The sequence below is a fragment of the Plectropomus leopardus genome, chromosome 3 (genome assembly GCF_026936395.1).
Source record: "Plectropomus leopardus strain MGB_pleo_1.0 chromosome 3, ASM2693639v1, whole genome shotgun sequence".
Lineage (NCBI taxonomy): Eukaryota > Metazoa > Chordata > Actinopteri > Perciformes > Serranidae > Plectropomus > Plectropomus leopardus.
In genome coordinates, this window is record NC_142178.1 from 20,346,031 (window position 1) to 20,364,493 (window position 18,463).

The 18,463-nt window shown below is 39.5% G+C and overlaps 1 protein-coding gene across 3 annotated transcripts in view; it reads left to right on the plus strand.

Moving 5' to 3' along the window:
- LOC121941811 (voltage-dependent T-type calcium channel subunit alpha-1H-like) overlaps positions 1–18,463 on the plus strand; it is a 64,474-nt gene that overhangs the window by 9,872 nt on the left and 36,139 nt on the right. For 2 of the 3 annotated variants that reach the window (XM_088075848.1, XM_088075847.1), the window contains exons 3-9: positions 3,454–3,548; positions 3,775–3,908; positions 4,291–4,388; positions 8,918–9,077; positions 14,352–14,664; positions 14,774–14,866; positions 15,483–16,059. In XM_088075848.1, coding sequence (XP_087931974.1) covers positions 3,454–3,548; positions 3,775–3,908; positions 4,291–4,388; positions 8,918–9,077; positions 14,352–14,664; positions 14,774–14,866; positions 15,483–16,059 — 1,470 coding nt within the window. Of the gene's footprint in view, positions 1–3,453; positions 3,549–3,774; positions 3,909–4,290; positions 4,389–8,917; positions 9,078–11,698; positions 11,964–14,351; positions 14,665–14,773; positions 14,867–15,482; positions 16,060–18,463 lie in introns of those variants that run through there. The other variant, XM_088075849.1, reaches the window with a different exon arrangement.

Below are 18,463 nucleotides of genomic sequence, written 5' to 3' on the forward strand. Positions count from 1 at the left end.
AATGAGAAGATGAGGCAATTAGGGAGAGAGGACAAAGAGTGGAGGGGCATGTAACATTTTCAGTTGTTTACACTATAAGCTCTAATCGTCAGAGTCTTAACCTCTCATCCCGCTATTAAACTGACCTTTTTTTTTTTTTTTTACTTAGCATGAAGCCATTTTTCTTTGGCTCATCTCTAATTTCCCCTGTTTCTTGCCCCCTCTTTCCCTCTCCTCCGTCTCTCCCTTACTGTATCTACATCTCTATTTCTCACCCTGTCCGTCTCTCTGCTTCTCCATCTCTTTGACGATGTTAATTATTAAGTGTAGTTGTAGTTTATCTGTTGGCTGAGACTCAGGTTTCTGACAGAGAGACTACAGCTCCACCCAAGGGCACGCATATGTGGAGATGTGTAGAAATGGACAGGGAGGGCTGTTCATGGAGAAAGGCGAGTGCATGTGCACAAGAGAGGAGCGAGGCAAGGAGGATATGGGGGAAATGATACGGCATGAAGATAGGAAATTATACCGTACTGTATAAAGGAAGAGGGATAGACAGAGAGCAGGAGGAACGGAGCAAATGGGAGAAATAATTGGGCCAAAGAGAGTGGGGAAAAGGCTGGAGAGGAAAATGAGAGATGATAGAGGGGAAGGTTGAGTAGATAAAGGAAAAGCAATGGAGAGAGTGAAACAGAGGAGAGGATGTCCCCCCTGTGTTTCATCACTGATGTTGAATGATAGGCCAACCGTGGAAATACTCCCATCTCATCCATCACTCACACCTTGACCCTGCCCCGTCCCTTGTTTTACTATGCGTGCGTGTCCATGTGTGTGTGTTAGTGTGTGTTTTATGGATGCTCAGGCTTATCTAAGCTGCTGTAACTTATACTGATGGAGCAGCATTCAAACGACCCTCCTCAGCACCGAGGAAGTGAAGGATGCAGTTGCACTGAAGGACATCATTTTCTATAGTGTGTGTTTATTTGTGCGTATTAATTGTGTTGTGTTCCAGTCCAGACAGGATGCAAGCGGATTGTGAAACTCAGAAGTCAGTTCCCACGGTGAGATGGGGGTTCCCATGGCAACCACAGCAAAGGGAGGACACTGGATTACCCTCTCTCTCTCCCCACTCTCTCTCTCTGTCTCAAGGGTGATAAAGGATTGTACTCTCATTAATTTTTCCGCCCTCTCGAGAGCAAAGTGTCCAGGAAGGGGACTCTGTGTGTGAGCGCGTGCGCACATGTGTGTCTATGTGTATGTATCCATGTGCATGCTCCAGGCTTTGTTATGTATGCGTCCTTGGCTCTTGAATATATTCCTGTCATCCATTCAGCAGTTTTCACATTTGCGCTCAAATGGGTGTGTGTATGTGTGTGTTTGCATGGAGCCAACACAATCTTTCCTTTAACTTTCTACTTCAGACCATTTCCCCCCTTTAAACCTCCACGCTTTCCACTTCTGAGCTGTGCTCCTTCTTCCAGTTTGACAGCTAGCAAGCAACACAGATGCACAAACACCCACCATACGCGAGTTTACCCTTAAACTGACTTCAAATGTCTTACCGACTGTTTCATGGTAGCTGTCTTTCTTTTGTAGCTGCGAATATTAAATATGTCAAAATTGCTTGTCAGAAGTTGTGCTTGTAAATTAAAGTTGATACATTTAAGCTTATTATAGCAAGTTTCCAGTCTTGTAGAAGTTGTTTTTTAGGTTAGTACATTCAGTTTTGTGCTTGCAAATTTGATTTTACAAGCTGTGAGGTGCAAAATTCACACATGGAGCTGTGTGTGCATGCTCAGGGATGTTTTGTAAATTCAGTCTAGTAATGTTGTGAATCAGATGAACATGGCTTGACGTTTAATGTGTACCAGTCAGCTTCTTTAGGGTTACCTCTGGGTTTCAACAGACATTACCACTAGTTAGATACAGAATAATGACAAATCAAAGGGAAAAATCTGAAAAGATGAACTGAGAAACATAATGAATGCAGATGATTCAATACAGGGCACGAGGGGTCACTGAAGGGTTTGATGAGAATGAAAATTGTGTGAATCATCCTATGACCATCACAGCTACCACATCTCAATGGGAGATTTTACAGTGACATGGTAGATAGTGCCCTCTAATATCTTTTGGAAAAATAATCTTATATCACACAGTAGAGTTCTTGAGATCTATAAATTACAGGGTTCCCATGGTCATGAAAAAAACTGGAAAAGTCGAGGGATTTCACAATCTTTTTTTCAGGCCTGGAAAATTCATGGCATTAGTAAAATCCTTGAAAATTTTGAAAAAAAGTCATGAAATTTTGTGGTGTGTAATAAAATTAATTGTTACAGTAATCTTCCGTGGATAATCTTCCAAGTAATATAAAATAACAGTGATTCATTCCCCCCGTAGCTGCTGACCAAACATAGCTCTAATATGTGTCAATTTGTGCAGTTTTGCTTACGATCACCTAATGTTCTATCTCTCTCTTGCTGGAATTATGCTTGAATAGAGTTTGAAACTGATATGTTTGATTAATGCCAGGTAGTAGAGAGTCACAGAGTCCTAAAACCTGGAAATTAGTTCAAATTTTATTTATTTATTTTAATGGCTTTTTGGTTAGATGCCTGAAATAAGGTCTGTGGTTAACACACCCTTATGATACTTTCATGTTTTGTTCTGTGACATAAAATGCATCAGTAAATACCCCACTTGTGAATGCTGAAGCTTTTATTTGTCTTAAAAAGGTTTTTGCTAAAAAGTGGCTAAATGACACTACAGAATGTCATTATGCCATATCACGCCAAACATGGCTTTAAAGCCTTGTTGTGGTGGCGAGTAGAATAGAGCGTGATAAGTCGTGGTACTTTCAGCATTTTTTTTTTTTAGCAAATTAACCAACAGGCCAACTAAACTGTCAGCAGTCACGCCTGTATTCTGAGAGCTTTACTGCTCTTTGTCAGCGGACCACCTATAATACAAGGTTCCCACTGTCATGGAAAACCTGGAAAAGTAATAGAAGTTCACAATTATATTTTCCAGGCCTGGAAAAGTAAAAAAAATAGTAAAAATCATTGAAGGTTTTGAAATTTTATCCTTAAAAATGTGTGGGAACCCTGAAAATCTATGACAAAGTGCACCTAAGCTGTTTTGGCATTTTGTGGTAGCCCCACACCTTTCCAAAATGCTTCTTTTTTTTCCCTTTCACGTTGTCACACATCTGCACTTCCATTTATCGAAATGTAACTTCATATGCTCTAGAAATACACGGATGCAGCAACTATCACCTACTGGTTTCTGATGGTACAGCTTAGATTTGGGTTTATTGCTTCCTGTGTGTTGGCTTGTTGTGATTGGTTGATACTCCTGCCAATTAACCTAATGAGTGACATTTACAGCTCAATGAAGTGTGATAATATGGAAAATCGTTGTTGTAATCAGTGTTCACACTCTGCCCTGGTGGTTTTGGCCCTTAACCTTATGTCACATGGTTTGAACGCGTGAGCATTTTGGCCATCCTGCTGAACTGTGTGACTCTGGGGATGTTCCAGCCCTGTGGACACACACCCTTCCTGCTGCAGGTAAAGCACACACATACACACACACACGATCTGAAATTACAAACTAATTATGTTCAGCTTTGAGACTTTATTATCAAGGGTCTGAAAAGTTTTAGCTTTAATTTTTTCCCACTTAATCAGTTTACACTAATCCTCTGGGTGCATGTCTGTGTGTGTGTGTGTGTGTGTGTGTGTGTGTGTGTGTGTGTGTGTGTGTGTGTGTGTGTGTGTGTGTGTTTTTTTGCAGGCTCTGGATGATGCGATCTTTGTGTTTTTTGCCGGGGAAATGGTGGTGAAGATGGTGGCTCTCGGGATCATAGGTCAGAATGGTTACCTAGGCGACACGTGGAACAGATTGGACTTCTTCATTGTTATAGTGGGGTGAGTGTTTGACAAACGCACACACCCGCATGCACGAGCACACATGCACATCTGACATTAAATATGAGCCAAAACTGTGTGTGTATGTGTGTGTTTTGTGTAAAGCTTAGACACTTGTTTAATGCCAGTTAAATGTCAAGCGTGTGCGCGCGTGCTTAGACGAACCACCGCAAGTTTGTGTGTGTGCGTGACAGCTCCGCAGAATGACAATGGCATCATTCGGTCCTGAGAGACGGAGACCTCGGTGATTGGTAGTTAAAAGGCTATGTATCCCAGAGACAGTGCACTGCGTCCTGCTGGATACTCTGGAGACGCTCAGGGTTTGCCAAGGTCAGGCTGATCAGGATGCCAGTGACACAGCGGTGGCTTTCCCTCTCCACAGAATGCTGGAGTACTCGCTTGATGGACACAATGTCAGCCTGTCAGCAATCAGGACCGTCCGGGTTCTCCGCCCACTGCGAGCCATCAACAGAGTTCCCAGTGAGTTTTTTTCCTTTTCCCTCCAACTTGCTCTGCACTCAGAGAGTATTATGGTCGCTTTCATTGCCTTTCATTGTTTTGGCTCTGTGCTTAAGTACATTGGATTTTAAATGAAACAGTGACTGTGAGGTTAAAGTGCTGACTGCAAGCTTTAAACACATCCAAATTGGGTGGAGAGTATTGGACTCCCATGACTTTACAACAATGCAGCAGGTCAAGGGCTGTAAAGAGAGAAGACAGAGGGCAATTAAGGAGATTTTTTTTTTTTTTTAAGGTAAGACCATATAACGTTCTTCACTGGAAAAGTCATTGACCTGACTGCAATCTAAGGCACTGGGCCTCATTCACAATCATGGCACAAAAGTTTGCTTTAACAGGCTGTGTGAACATTTTATGCACAAATCCAAGATTCATCAATATTTTCTTTCCTGAATTAGTTTGTACCCTGCAAACACATTTAGAACTGCCTTTAACCACGTGTTCAAAGAAATGATATTGCCCTGACTGTCTACTAAAATGTAAATGCAAACCTTTAACATGCCTAGTATATAAACTCTTTGAAACCTGGAGTGGCATCACTTTCCTTTTGCTGCTCTCAAACGCCTTTCACAAGTATTTAAACTTTTGAACCCTGAGCAAACTGGTGCGATTTCTTTTAAAAATATGGAACAAGAGGCAAGAAGCAACTTTGTAAGAAATGTTCCACAAATTGTAAGAAATTAGTTAAAAAAAAGTTAGAGAAGTTAAGAAAATTAATTTAAAAGAGCTATGGGAAAATGTTTCGGAAAAAGAGAAATAAGCAAAGGAAAAAACTATAATTATAGGTAATTATCATAATTACATGTTTGGAACTACATTACAGAATTATTTTAATTTATAAGCACTTCATGCAGGCCATTTCCTTTATTTATACATTTTTTATTTTTTTTAACTAATATTTAAATAATTTTCTTGTGGTTTTGACTAATTTCTCGCCAATTTTAGAGTCATTTCTTCTTTTGTTGTTCATTGTCTTCCTCCCCTTGATTTTGAAAGAAATCAAGCCAACTTGCTCAAGTTTCAAAGGGTTAAAACTGCATTCTTAAAAAAATAGTTTGAAAGAACTTCTTATTCGAAACCTTTAACTTAATAATATATTGGTCAAATGAATTAAATATCTATGAATTTGATGTCCTTTTATCCTCCTCAATTACTGTCATGATTAAAATATTGAGTGTGTCAGTCTTAGCTTACAGTGGAGTATAAGAAAATCACAGTTTTGTTTTTCATTGCTTTTATAGATTTGGCCTATAATGATCGGCTATACCCATCAATTTCTAGTGCCATGACATTGTGTATATATAAAAGTTATATAAAAGATTGTGATTTACCTCCAAGCAGGTGCTAAACTGGCATATCTAGCCTTGCTGGAGGCAGCCCGTGCCTTCAGGAGAGATCTTTAGAGATCCACATAACATGTTTGAAGAGAGTGACTCCCAGCTAATGAGCCATTTCAGACTGCCAAGACATTCACTAATTTGTGCGTAGAAACAACTTCACTGCTTTCTCCATGATGCACCTTTAGGTAAATGTATTTACCTAGAGAAATGGGGGAGGTAGTGTGTTGATTGCAAATAGTCGGCACGCGCCTGCCAATTTAGAATGATTCTACAGTAATTCACTAACATGGCCGGTGCGCACATCGTGTATCTGACAAAATTTTGCATGCACACTTATTTTATGTGCAAAGTAAAAACATTTTCAGGCATATATGTGAATGAGGCCCATTGTGTGTTTGACATAACAAAGACCGTTTTAGGGCAAAAATCCCCCAAAACAAGCACAAACTTAAGGTGACTGCAGTACAGACCTGGCAGAGCTTCAGCAGGAAACAAGTATAACAAGTACCTCCTTAAGTCTGTAGGTCACAGACCTACAATGTTCATCGTATGTGGAAACACCTTTAGCTGAAAGTCAGCAGTCGAAGTCATAGCCAAGACAATGAAAAATGTGTCACTGTCCTTGTACTCTCTGGCTGCACTGTAAATTCCACTTAATTTCATTACTATTAACAGCTGCAGCCTTCCTTTTGATGGACGCATGTGTAAACAAACGAGGACACAGTGATCAAAGTCATGGAAATCATTATGATGATTGTTCTTAACAGCTTGGCACACAAACTGGCCAGCCAACTCAACTTCTTTTTCTTCTAGTACACACTGTGACCTTGGCAGGACTCAGACTGAGTTCCTGTGAAATTGGAGACTGTGTTTGAAGTAGCCAAATCCAGAAGCAGTAAAGAGGAAGAATTTGTATCTGTGCTCTTCAGCAGAGTAGAGTGGAGGCCAATTATCAGTGTTTGAACTCTAATTATTTGCCATTCAATTAATTGCAGTGCTCCAGTTTGGTGGAGAATACATTAAGAGATTTCTCCTGTCTGGCCAACGTTTCCTGTGACGTAGTCGGAGCAGTACTCAGATCTTTAAATTAAGTACGAGTAACAATAGCGTAGAAGTACTCTGTTTCAAGGAAAAGTCCTGCATTTAATCATCCCAGCTAAATTAAATCAATATTAAAGCAATGTCCCAGGTTTATGCACAAAATGTACTCAGGTGAAGGGGACACTATTTCATTGTGTTTGACAGAGCAGTATGATAAAATCTTTTTGCTAGGAGGTTAAAAAGGCAAAGGAAAAGATTATTTCAAAAGACATTCCAATGGACTCCTGTTTTTTAATTTAGGGCTATACCCAAAGGACCACAGGTTTGCCAAAACTAAACAAATAATCATAGATGTGTGTCTCCTGCACACCAAAAGATCGAATGCAATATTTTGGGAAAAGACTGGCAGACCAAGTGTTACATATTGGGTTAGTTATATACTAATAACTTGTTTTTAGGGAGAGTGATGTATATATGAAAACGGAAACGGGGTATGTTTGTCTTAGAACATTTAGTGTGTTTGTGAAATGCATGGCTCAATCAGGTGATGAAAACCTTGCACTATGATAAATTTGAGCTCAGTACCGTTAAAATAATCAAATACCTTTAATTTTAACAAGCTTTCAGGATTTTTGCATTCACAACAGAGGGCTTTATGTATGAATAATTTGGGGTTTTTGTTAATCTGTACCTCAGTGTGTGCTGTCGTTGATGAGGTATCCATTTGTTTGTTGTTGTATACGTACACATGTTCAAGTTTCTTACAAACATATATTTTTTAAAAAGTCTGGTATTAAAAACCATTCTCAAATAAAGGTACAAGAGTATTATAATCAAAATGTAGACAAATGTGTGTGTATAGGATTTAGGGGGATATTTCTGAACAAATGGAATATAATATAATAAGTATGTTTTCTTTAGTGTGACAGTAAGAATCCTTGTGTTTTCATTACCTTAGATTCAGCTGTTTATACCTACGTATTGAGCAGGTCCTTGCCTATGGAGTCCAGGGTGTTGCACCAACATGTTTATACAGTAGCCCAGAACAGATAAACCACACACTTGCTGTATGTAGGGCCATTCATGTTTCCGCATCGTTCACTGTAATTAGCAGTTCCTTTGCGACGAGCACATCGGAAAAAACACAGATTTTTTAAACAGGAAACAGTTTTGTTTAGTCCTTTAATTGGTTTAATCACCTCGTTTGTTTTGGAGAAGAAGGGGCCACTGAAGATAATTTGGCTCCTGAAAACTCCTGAACGCCTGGATCTTAAGTTATCAGAGAAATAAGATGAGCACGCATGAGCAGGTGCAGCCCATCTGTGACATGTCAAACACCAGATGAAAAACGCTGATTTGTAACATGCAACTACTTTATTCAGTTTTTTTTTTTTTTTTGCAGTTTTAATAACGAAGTCTGTTTGTTTTGGAGAGGAAGAGATCTTTGCAGATAATTCGGCTCCTGGTAAAAATTTCCTTAACAACGAACACTGAAGGAATTCTAACTGGGAGAGGTTTTATCTGGTTCAATCTGCAATCCTCACCGCTATATGTCACTAAAATCCTCTAATTCTTGGACACTAGATCTTTAAAGTACCAAAAGTAAAAGTACTCATGCAGAATGGTCCATTTCAGAATAATATACAAGACATTGTAAGACTATGGTTATTGATGCATGAATGAGTTCATCTCTGTAAGTGGAGCTAATAACATTGTATACTACTAGGTAACATATAATAATATATAATAATTAATCAATTGATTTTATTTTGAATTAATTATTAGTATCTGCTATGTAACTAAACCGATCAAAATAAATATAGTGGAGTGAAAAGTACAATATTTCCCTCTCAAACAAACTGAAATAGAAGTATGACCTAGCATAAAATAGAAACAGTCACGTAAAGTACCTAAAGTATCTAAAATTTGTAAATAAATTCACTACTTGAGTAAATGTATTTAATCTTGTTCCACCGCTGCCTGTGGCTGCCATTTTGCAAAAGTTTAAGTGTACTTGCAGATACTGCCAGCGTGTGGTGTCTTGTGCGCAGTTGCTTATGGTGTTTGTGCTGTGTGTGTGTGTGTGTGTGTGTGTGTGTGTGTTGGCAGGTATGCGTATCCTGGTGACCCTCCTCCTGGACACACTTCCCATGCTGGGCAATGTGCTGGCACTGTGCTTCTTTGTCTTCTTCATCTTTGGCATCGTTGGCGTGCAGCTGTGGGCGGGGCTACTGAGAAACCGCTGTTTCATGGGAGAGGATGTCAAGATGTGAGTTACCATAGTAACTGCCAGATGTCACAACAAGAGATGCATTGGCCTCATTACTTTGAAACCTGCATGTCAAAAGTTTGCCCACAGCTGATTAGCTTCTTTCACTCAGCTATTATTTTCTAAGAGAGGATCAATAGCGCCGATAGTCTGATCTTGTTTGTTCTCTAATCAGCTCCGCCTGAGAGGAAGTGAATGTGTTTCCTCCTGGAACCTCCACCATTAGAGATCACAAATCAAGGGATTAAGAAGGCTACGTGACTTTTGTGTGTCTCTATTCAGGGACTCTCAGTGGCTGTTCCAACACGAACCCTCAGAGTTTCACTGTCACTCTGCTTCTCTCCTACATGATCCTTCATGTCACGCTCGATCACTGTCTAAGTGATGCCGTTACACCATTGCTCTCACTCCCGCTCCTGCTCACATGTTCACAAACATGGTGATAATATCACATTACATCAGATAACATCATGTTCACCACCTGACCTCACTTGGGCTCAGCCATCCCACTCACATAATAATCCCTGACAGTGGTGTATTTAGAGGTGGGGGTGCACAGAAACAGCCTTTATACTGATGTACTGTTTGGAGCAGTCAGATACAATTAATCAATTGTTTGACAATGAAGGTATAGTTAATACTGTAACTAAATACTTACTAATTATAGTAATAATAACCTTAATCCAAGTAACAGCTTTCAAAACCACATAACAGAGTGTTTACAAAGTAAAAACAAATCTGCACTACAATTAAATATAGCCCGCCAATCAAAAGTTTGGAATTACCTGTTATAAAGATGTGTTTTTCTTCTTTTCTTCGATAATGGCTATTCTAATAGATCACCAAATGCAACACCAAATGTATTATTTACCACTGAAATAGTTTTGGTCCCGAAATAAAAATAATTATAACTTCTATTTAGTCAATATTCCCACTGTGTTGTAAAGTGGGAGAATACTGTTATTAAAATTTTCTTTCAAATGCCCTTTAATTTTTAATTTGTTTTCCAGTCCAGAAAAGCCTAAGTGGCTCCTGATCATCACTGAAACAAAATGTTGCAATTTGGCTTTAAATATTATGTTTTTCTCTGGGCTTCCTGCAGTTAACTCAGTTATTAAATTGAAATGGTATAAACTGCAATTTGTCAGTTTATATGTTCAGTTGATATTTCCTGATTTAACTCCAACAGTGCTAACCCTTGACTAGACCCTAGACCCTTTCCATTTCTATCGAAAGGTTTTGCTAAAGCAACACATTGCCTTATTGCCATTATTGTGCACTTGATACTGAAAAGGGAATCTGTGCCTTTTTAAATCTGCTCACATTTGGATGCTAAGCTTCCAGTTTCTTTTACCAATGACTGTTGGCTTCATATATTCTTCTTGAACTGTTGCTCCTCTTTCTGCTCTTTCACTTATCAGTCAGGTTGAACAGTTATGCAATGATTTGATCTCCATGTACAAAACAAACCCTTGATACAAAATAACGTCTATTTGTAGAGAGAACTTTCTACAACCTAAAAGCATGTAAGACTATTCAAAAATATACTTTAAGAAACAGGGGCTCCAAAATACTATGTCTATGAAGATAGGGTTTTTTGGAAGAAAGAGTTCTTCAAGGATGTTTAAAGTTTTGGGGTTAAAAGATCCTCACCCTCAAATTTTCAAATGTTTACTCATGTTTCAATTGATATTTTTCAAATGTAGATGTATCTGAGAAACCCCTTAATCAATCCATTTTAGTTGTGTTCTGCCAAAATTGATATCTTTATCAACATTTCATGCCATACAGAGTTACGTGGGCTGCTGAAAGTATTTGTTTCTTCTGTTTTTAGGGGTTATCTCATACTTGGCATTTTGTATATATTTCTGATGTGGAACTGGGTTTCAGTGCCCAAACCCACTGCACCACTGACATGTCATAGAATCCGAATCCTCAGTAGTTGTGGAGATTTCACAAAATCAACAGATACATAAATCTACCCCCTAAAAACATGATTGTGAACTACTAGTGTTGTGGATTGTGCCGGGCCACCGAAGCTCTGGCACTTTGGGGAACCGCAGGCAAACCAGTTAAACAAAACCTTGATTGGCAAGAGAGACTTATGAGTAATGTAGTCAGTGACTATAGTTGGAGCCCCATGAATGGGTTCTAGCTGGAACTCTTAGATTATAAAATGGTTCCCATTGAATTCCCTGGGTGGTTTGTTTTAGCATTGGAAGAAGACAAAAGGGGCTAACCCATAGAAAGATTTCTGTCTGGAACGATTACATTATGGGCTGGAGTTTAAGATAGAACCATCGGAAAGGCCTCCATGTGGAACTTTTATAAAAGCATCCAAAAGGAACCATAAAGGGTTCTCCTATGGCTGGGGTGGGGAACCTCCGGGCTCCGGGCTCCGGGCCGTGTACAGCCCACAAATAAATAATAAACAAAAATGTCGACAGCAATTACTTTTCTGGGATAACACAGACGGCGATGCATGTCCGAGTCAGGTTCAGGGTCAGTGAACACAACACGTGAGGTTACGTGCAGTCGCGCGATTACATCGGGAATCGATTGACAAGCGATGTGTCATGGCGATTGCTAAGAAAATGGAGGCGGATGCAAAATGCCGCGTTTTCCGGGAAAAATGGACAAACGATTATTTCTTTGTCGAAGTAAAAGGCAATACACTTTGCCAAGTTTGTGTCGTGGCGCTGGCAGTGACGAAAGAGGCCTATCTCGAGCGCCATTACGGTTCCAAACATGCTAAACCGGAAGAGTTTACAGGACAAATGCGTTTTGATAAATTTGACGCTCGTCGTCGGAGTTGGGGTGCCCAAACATTAAGCTTTCACAAGACTTCAGACTGACAGAGACAATGTTAGGAGGACAAGTTTTGTGGTGAGTGAATTAATAACTAAGAAGCTGAAACCTCACGCAGAGGGAGATTGTGAAGGAGTGTAATTTAAACCGTGATAACTGATCGCTTTTTCATGCTATTAGAATCTATAATCGATGCATCACGTGTTCATGAATTTAGTATGGCCCTCGGAGGACTTCATAAAAACTGAAATGGACCTTGATAGGAAAATGATTCCTCACCTCTGTCCTATGGGGACAAGCTTAAGCATCCTACATGTTTCTAGTGAACACCTTTGTATGGAGCTGTCCTCTCAGCCTTCTGACTGCAAGCTTGACTTTTGTCTCTTACCTGAGACAAAATCCAAACTTTTGAGCCATACTGTAGCCACAGTGAGTAAAGTAATACAAAAAATTTCAAATACAAAAAATAAGGTAAAAACAATGAAATAAAACTGTAAAATACATAAAACACTGTGGAACGGGAAATAACACTTTGGACTGATACTATTTAACTGCTGTGTTTTAAAGAGATACATATCTGGAAGTGATTGTGATTTAAGAGTGAGAAAGTAAAGTGACAGCTCAGTTGTCTGTTGTCACACTGGAGGCCGTATACTCAAAATAGTTCAGTTTATTATGACTTCAACACAGCACTTTTGACAAAAACAGTAGCTGCAGCACTGACCAACAGCAATTTTTTATTATTATTCTAATTTTATCCCGGAAGCGGGAGTCTGTGATTACATTTCTGACATACCACAGCTGTATAAGGAAAGACAATATCACATTATTATTGGCTTTAATCTCATGTGGTCACATTTGAATACTTGAGAAATACCCTACACAATTTTACTCAAAACTAATCCTTCTCTAGATTTTATTTTCAGTTACCAATTTGGCTTTTTTCCCGCTTCATAAACACCAAAATGACCTTTCTTAATAAGAAGTGAGGGAGCATGGCTCCTCTGTGACCCTTCTCTACACCACAGATGATTGATTGCTTATCTCTCTGCTGCACCCTCCCTCTTTTCCTTTTTTTCCCCTTAATCTGTATTTCTCTCTGTTTCTTCATTTCCCCCTGAAGCACCCCTGTGTATTTCACTCACTGTCTTTCTGCTTTTCCAGAAAACAGTTTTTGTACAAACAAAAGGTTGATGAAATGATTTATCTACCGAAAAATTGTCCGATCTTTACCTGAACTTACTTTCTATATTTAAGGCCTCTTTTATTGTTTTATTTTGGCAGTTTAAAGCATAAGACCAGATATATTCTATATGTTTCTTACTGGACCAAAACCAATAGTGATTCTACTAACAAGTGGGTGAATTATTTGTGTAACCAGAGTCTGATACAGCTTATTCCTCAATGCTAAAGAGCTTCATGTTGTCCAAAACTATTAAAAACACATTAGAGAGCTGCAGTGTTGCACTGGAGGACATCCATCCATCCATTGTCTGTAACCGCTTATCCTACTCAGGGTCGCAGGGGGCTGGAGCCTTGCCCAGCTGTCATTGGGCGACAGGCAGGGTACACTTCAGACTACAAGGCTGGGGATGACATGCTCCTTCATTTAAATAAACATGGGCACTATCGTTAATTTTGAGTCTGTTATTTCATTTTTAGTGTATTATTTTGAATCCAGCATACACAGTCCAGATGTTGATAGTAGTTGCCACTAGTTCACCAAATGTCTATTAATCCATGACTGACAATACCCCCACCCCCCACCCCCACCCCACCCCCACCAAAAAATGCAGTGCTTACTCCTGTCTGAAAAATCAGTGAAAAACATCAGTGTCCAGCTCCTAATGCAAAAATACAACTATATTTACATTTCTGTGACCCATTTTTAAAGATTTAAATCTTCTTACGGACTGATTTGGCTTGGGGCTGAGAGCCACAGAAAGGAAAATTAAGATGAAAAGTTCTGAGAAATAGACTCAAGCATTGTTGGTCTTTTCAGAGGATTTGTTCCCAATAAGGATGTTTGGTCAGGCTGTTCTCATAAACAGTTTCCATTACCTTGCATTACTTTTCCTATAAAAACTAATCCAACCAAATCCGTATATATCCTGAGATGTCTTGTAAGGCGGCAGATTGGACTGGTGGGTCACAATACCTCATATTTTCCCCCGTATCTCCTACAGAGATGCCCAACCATGTTTCTTTCCACAAATATAACCACAGTACCCTTACGTCATTGCATAACTTTACATTAAGGACATAACATCATTTGTGGGCCACTAATTTTTAGGATATCATACAAACTAATGTGTGTGCATTTTCATTGGATATCACAGGAACTGTTCTGGGATGATACGCGGTTTACTTTTTCTTTTATGTTTCCTGTATATTCCTTAATAATAATAACTTTTACACATGCAGTATTAATAAAATATTATCAAATGTTTATCTCCTCTTCTCCAGGCGATATAACATTTCTTTCCTGAGTGGCTACTACCGGCCAGATGGCACCGATGACCATCCGTTCATCTGCTCAATGGAAAGAGAGAACGGGATGCTTCGGTGCTCCGATGTGCCTCGCCGCCGTGTAGGCCGGACTTCTTGCTTCCTGGGCGCTGAGGATGCCCGTCCAGAGATGGAACTCAGTGCAGATGAACCAGTGCCATGTGTGAACTGGTATCAGTATTACAATGAGTGTCGTGCCGGGGAGATAAACCCGCACAAAGGAGCTATTAACTTTGATAACATTGGATATGCATGGATCGCCATTTTTCAGGTAAATGTTTGTTTATGTATAAAAGGAAAAGAGCTTTAATCCATTCACGCTGATGAACTCTGTGCACCACACATTATTGTGATTAATCAGGGTCTGTGTTCTCATGCAGGTAATTACTCTGGAGGGATGGGTGGACATCATGTACTACGTCATGGATGCACATTCTTTCTACAACTTCATCTACTTCATTTTCCTCATTATAGTAAGTACACACACACACACACACACACACACAAACACTCACATATATGTAGTTAATGACATTACAGATAGACAATTTTTGGATAGTTAAAGATTATTGAATACATACTGTACAACATGTAATTTGTGTCACGTATTTCATTAGATTCCTCAAACTATGTAACGTAAAGTTGTATTACTTTTGAAATACTTCAAAATCATGTTGCAACACGTATTTATATGGGTGTTGTATTTTCATGTCAAAATAAGATAAAAACCAATGAATTAATTTCTCCAAGTAATTCATTTTTAGAGACAGTGACTTTATGCAAAAAATCACCAATTTAAACTGCCACTGAATACAGTTACTCATTTTTTGTATCTTGTATACTTAACTTTTTATACATTACAATTTTTCTTTTTCTTTTTAAGAATTTTGTTTTGCATTTTTGCCTTTATTAGACGGGACAGAGTGATAGCGTAAAAGGGAGAGAGAGCCAAGGTTTACCCGCAGCCTTCATAAATGGGGTGCCCACTCTATCCACTGAGCCACTTTTTATACAGTACAGTTACCCTGCAGATAGATGTATTATATTGTATATTTCAGTAGTGTGTAATGTGCTCTTTGTCATAACCAGGTGGGCTCCTTCTTCATGATCAACCTGTGCCTGGTAGTCATCGCAACCCAGTTTTCTGAAACGAAGCAGAGAGAACACGCCTTAATGAAATCGGAGCAACGCGCCCGGCAGCTCCACCAATCAGCTTCCACGCTGGCCAGCGACAGCCAACCGGGAAGCTGCTATGAGGAAATCATCCGCTACCTGGCGCACCTGGGCCGTAAGGCGTGGCGACGACTCTCCCGCTACTATCTTCAGACACGCAGGCACATTCACTGTGTGTGTCAGAAAGACAGAGGAGGTGGAGCTTCCAGAGGGGGCGCAGCTGGGGAGATGAATGGACTTGCTCACAGGCACTCAGGCCACGCTCCCAACGACCTGTCACACCTTCATCAGCTTTACCATCAGCATCACCAGCTTCATCACCAGCAGCATCAGCAGCCTCAGTCTGAGCCTGCTGTCAGAAATGGAGGGAATGGTTTCAATTATCCCTTCATATCGCCCCTATTCAGTCAACTGAATGCAAAGGCCCGAGACCAGAAGAGGCTGGTTGCCACAGAGACTGTCAACAGACTGCCACAGCTGGTGGTAGAGCATGGTGAGAACGAAAGGGTGTGTGTTTGTGAGTGTGTGAGCGATCTCAAGGTTGTGGCTCAATCTGAGCCTTACAGGGGCTGATGCACTGATTTGAATGCCCTTGGCAAAGACCAGCACTGGTCCCTCTGTCTACAAGTATGTTAGCAGTGATGATTATTTTTGTAAAGAAAGCTTTGAAGGAACAGTGTGTAGGATTTAGTGGCCCCCGAGCACTGAGGATTGCAGATTGCAACCAGCTTAAAACCCTCCAGTTAGGATTCCTTCAGTGTTCTTTGTTCAGGAGTTTTTTTTGCCAGGAGTTGAGTTATCTGCAGAGGTCTCTTCCTCTCCAAAACAACCAGGCCAGATTACTGAAACCAGTAAAAACACTGAATAAAGCAGTTTTTACATCACAAATCAGAGTTTCTCTGACGACGTTCACCATGTCGGGGACGGGCTGCCAGTCCAGCACCTGCTCATAGGTGCTTACCTTTTTTCTCTGATAAGTTAAGATTCAGACGTTTGGGAGATTTTTACCAACAGCTGAATTATCCGTAGAAATCTCTGCCTTTCCAAACACAAACAGCCTTTGTGGTTTAAACCAGTTAAAACACTGAATAGAGCAGTTTGACGTTAAAAATCTGTGTTTTTTCGACGTTGTTTGCAAACATACGTTAATATGAATGGCCCTATGTAGAGCCAGTGTTTGATTTGTCTGTTCTGGACAACTTTAAAAACATGGCATGCAACATAGTGGACTGTGGATGAGGATCCACTCCTTATGTTGATATAAACGGCTCATTCTACAATAACGAAAATACAACTGTTTTTTTCAGGTGATCATCCACTAAAGAAAACACACTTATTATATTATATTTCATTTGATTCTCTATTTCTAATATATCCCCCTAAATCCTACACACTGGATGTTTAATGTGCCTCAGTTTGTGTTTTGCAGAGTGATTTGGTTAACTTTGGTCTATTTCTTTTAAATTCTTTCTTTTAAGAAATAATCTCTCAGCGCAGGCTCAGTTCACCCAAATTACAACAAAGCACATTTTCCCACTCACCCTCGGCAGCATTTAGACATGCAGATCACAGACGTCTGACACAGTGGAGGTGAATTTAATCTTGTTTGTGGTGCTCAAAGCATCATGAAAAAGAAAAAGAGCTTTTGCACACTAGAGTCTTCACATTAAAAAAATAAAATAGAATAAAAAAATAACAAGCTCTCAGTCATAGACCTTGATCAGGCCTACAAGGCAAACTGAATACAAGAGCACTGTGGTGTATTTGTACATTCAGGTAATTAGCCCTAAGGCAACACATCTGTCTATCCCTTACATAAGATTACACACAGGGTATTGCAAGTCCCATGGCATTTGTGGACCACAGATATAGAAAATTAGTGATACGATGTATGAAGGGGAAGGGAAACACACATTTACAGCAGTTGAAAACTACAAAAACAAGGGTACTGTGAAAAACATCAGGCAGATGCTGTTATACCTCACAGCACATAGTTTAAAAAGAAAAATATGTTGAGGCGGAGCGCAAGACTCAAGTCAAACTCCTTATTCAAGCCTAAAGGTTGAGGTGTCACAACTGACAGTTGATCCAAAACATTTCTCTCTGACCTTTTTGTCCAGATCTCCGCCTCTAGGTTTGATTCCCTGAACTCTGAGGGGGGATATAGAGTAAGAAATGAGAGTTAGGATGCCAATATTCATGAAAATGATTTGCAAGAGTATATTGAAGACCCTGGAAGAAAATTTTGCAAGTTTCTTGGCAGTATATGTGATTAAGACTCTTATTGATTTGTGTAAAAAAAAAAAAAAGCTATAAAAAGCATTTTGAAAATATCTGGAGCAAGTCTTGCCAGAGACAAGAAGATTTTAAGGTGTTGATTGTCCATATGTAAAGGGCCTGAAGAGGTACTACATAAAATTACAATGCCATAACACTGAAGGACTCGCTTCAGAGTAACATAAAACTGTATGGTCAAAATCAAAGATAAAGATGCGAAGATATCCTGACTTTAAGTCACTTGAGTGCTCCGTAAACACAGCAAGTCTTACAAACTCCACACTAGCCTCGGTGGTATAACAGTATTACTGTGTACCAGAGTATTTACAAATCCTAACTGTATGATTTTAAATAGCATTAAAAATACAGACACTCCTCTGTTGTTTAACTAATACAGAGATTCTGTATGTGTTGATTGTGGGCCATATGCAAAAAAAATATAAGTAGTCACGGGCCAAACAATAAGAAATGCATTGTTTTGAACCAGAAAATTAGTGTTTGTAGACCATAAAAGCCCAGTTACCATAGAAAATTAATTTTCTTTCAAAATTACTGTGGCAACACTATTTAACAGTTTAATGTTTGACAAAACAATAGTTTACTGGTATGCCAACATATTT